The sequence below is a fragment of the Cibotium barometz genome, chromosome 38 (genome assembly GCF_041138505.1).
Source record: "Cibotium barometz isolate CiBa-2024 chromosome 38, ASM4113850v1, whole genome shotgun sequence".
NCBI lineage: Eukaryota > Viridiplantae > Streptophyta > Polypodiopsida > Cyatheales > Cibotiaceae > Cibotium > Cibotium barometz.
Genome location: NC_141083.1, coordinates 11,643,087 through 11,645,663, shown reverse-complemented (window position 1 = coordinate 11,645,663; position 2,577 = coordinate 11,643,087). Strand labels below are relative to the sequence as shown.

The 2,577-nt window shown below is 47.3% G+C and overlaps 1 protein-coding gene across 1 annotated transcript; it reads right to left on the bottom strand.

Moving 5' to 3' along the window:
• Window positions 1–771: 771 nt before the first annotated feature.
• LOC147616348 ((+)-germacrene D synthase-like) lies at window positions 772–1,605 on the bottom strand. Its single transcript, XM_086777156.1, has one exon. It carries the CDS (start codon window positions 1,603–1,605, stop codon window positions 772–774), a length of 834 nt encoding a protein of 277 aa, XP_086633282.1.
• Window positions 1,606–2,577: the final 972 nt, after the last annotated feature.

Below are 2,577 nucleotides of genomic sequence, written 5' to 3'. Positions count from 1 at the left end.
TGTGCTCCATTGAAACATAACCTATGCACTTATAAAGGTGCCTTTCTCCTTGTGGCAACGCTTAATGCATGAGCATACCTTCCTGCATACCTTTGTTAAGTCATGGAGTATTATAGAAAACTATAATGGATGGGTGTAAGTTTTTCCACAAGCTTAGCACTAGAGAGGTGATGAACCATGTGGTGTCGCTTCTACGGGAAGGCTCTCTTAAGAAATCGTCCAGACTCGCCATAAATGCACATGGGCACAAACCCAGGGGAGGTAACAACCAAATAAAATACTCCTCCCTATGCATGACTATATAATTGCAAGCGCTTGGTGAAACCCGGAATTCGAATGATTGTTAAACGACCACTTGGTTGCGTCGCGTAAGCATGCCAATGCCTTGCAACATCTAGCAAAGAAGACCTAATATGTGGCAAAACCAGGAAATAAAAAATGGTAATTATCGATCAAAAACTTGTAGACTAGTTAAATGCAAGAACCTCCCTTCAGAACATTAGGTGAACAAGGTTAAAAGACTTCAAGATAGTTAGGTTTCTGCTTTTGCCCAATGATAAATATACGGTGCCATGATGGATAGCTCAGATGATAAATATAGGGTGCCATGCATATATATATATATATATAGAGAGAGAGAGAGAGAGAGAGAGTATAGGTGATTATAGTTCACTTAATTGGACTGATTATTGTGATACATAAACAACCATGAAATGGCTGGCTAGGCGTGATTAGATTAGCATTATAGAGAGATTAATTAGTGTTGATCTCTCAATTAGCTGCTGACAAGATTTCAGGGCGGCGCAGGCTGAGGTGGTAATGGGCGGAGAAGTCAGGGGGCTGGTGGTGCATGTCGGCGCTGGCGCAAACACCATAGCGAGGGGTGACGAGCTGAAAGTACATGTGCCCACCCAGCCAGTTGCCCACTCCCTCCAGGTAGCCTGCCATGCCAGGCTTTCCCATCAGCAGCTCCGACGCTTTGATCTCCGCCACCAGCCGCACGCACTCCTCATCGCGCTCCTTGATCATCGTGCACACCTCCTGCACAACGCTCTCCAGAGTGACAGCGCCGCCGCTCTTCTTCTGCTGCTTGAGGTTGTGCAAGTACAGAATGGGGACTACGTTGAGCAGGTCATTCTCCAGAAACTCCTTCTTGAAGGAACAGAGGTCGTTTTGCCAGTAGATATTGTAGGCGGTGGCGGACTGCAGCGAGCGGATAAGAGGATGGCTGAGCGTTTCCTCATCAAAGCAAATGGCGAGGGAGTATTCCAGCAGCACAGAGCATAACTGCCAGCCACCAGCGGCGTCGCGGTTTTGGCAGTAAGTGGCGAGGTCAGGGAGGGAGCGGGAGGCGCGATATGGAATTTGCCGCCGGTTTCCCTCCAGGTAGTGTTTGAACTGGGCGATGAAGCGAGTTCTCTGGCTCGCAGGCATGCCCTGGCGCATCTCGTGCCACCACTCCGTGGCCGTCTCCACTGTAACCCGGACGAGCTCGCTCTCGCCTGAATACGTATAAGTAGCAGGCTCCTCCAACACTGCGCAGATGCTGGTTATAATAGTGTCGGCTGCGCTGACATCGGCGCCCAGCACCGCCGGGTCGTCCATCACGGTGTCGAGCAGGAAGAACTAGGCCATTATCTTCACCACAGGCTCCATGCGGTCCGGCATGACGTTGGCGTGGAGGAGCGCGGTAAGCAGCTCGTAGCCAGCCTTGGCAAGCTCAGCCGTCAAGGCGTGCGGCAGGGTGGCAAAGCGGTCACGAATCCACGCGTCGGACATGTGCTTGAGACGCTCGGAGTCGGCGTGCATGTTCCAAGGGAAGGAGCACTGCACTGGCGGGATGGTAATGCTGCTCACCTCGGACATGAACTCCTCCCCTATCAGCACCTCCACACCATCGCTAGCCATCTCCCCCTGCCCCTCTCTCTCTCTCTCTCTCTCTCTCTCTCTCTCTCTCACACGTACACAGATTTCTCACACACAAGCTGATTGACGTGTAGCCTTTGGCCCCCTTTTATAGCTAGCTTCGAAATGCGACCCTGCCCGCTCCACTGTAGCATCGGCACCTTTAAAAAAATCCACCCTTTGATCACATGCTTAAATACTTTCTATTCACAAGAATTCCTATAAATTTTTCAAGTATATAAGCCGCTCTCTAAATTCTTTACATCCCCTCAAGGAGAATTGACAAAAATACATCCAAGTTATAGAATACTTTCTACTAGACAAATGTACATAGAAATTATAGAATGTACAAGTTGCTCACATGCTTCAATACAAATTATAGAATATTTTCTACTCATTTATACTAATTAAGAATAGACAAAGGTACGTAGAACTTATAGAATATATAACTTGCTCACATGCTTCAGTACCGAAAATACATAGAATTTTTAAGTAGCAATTCTTCTTTTAGCCTTTATTAATCAAGGCTTTACTCGCATATGTCTAAACTCTGAAAATCCCCTCCAGGAGTGCCTCGAAAAATTCATTTCTAAATTTCCTATTGATACCGACCATGCTCATTTTATACAACTTTTTTTTAAACCCTTTATTAACCCCCTATACTCACTTATT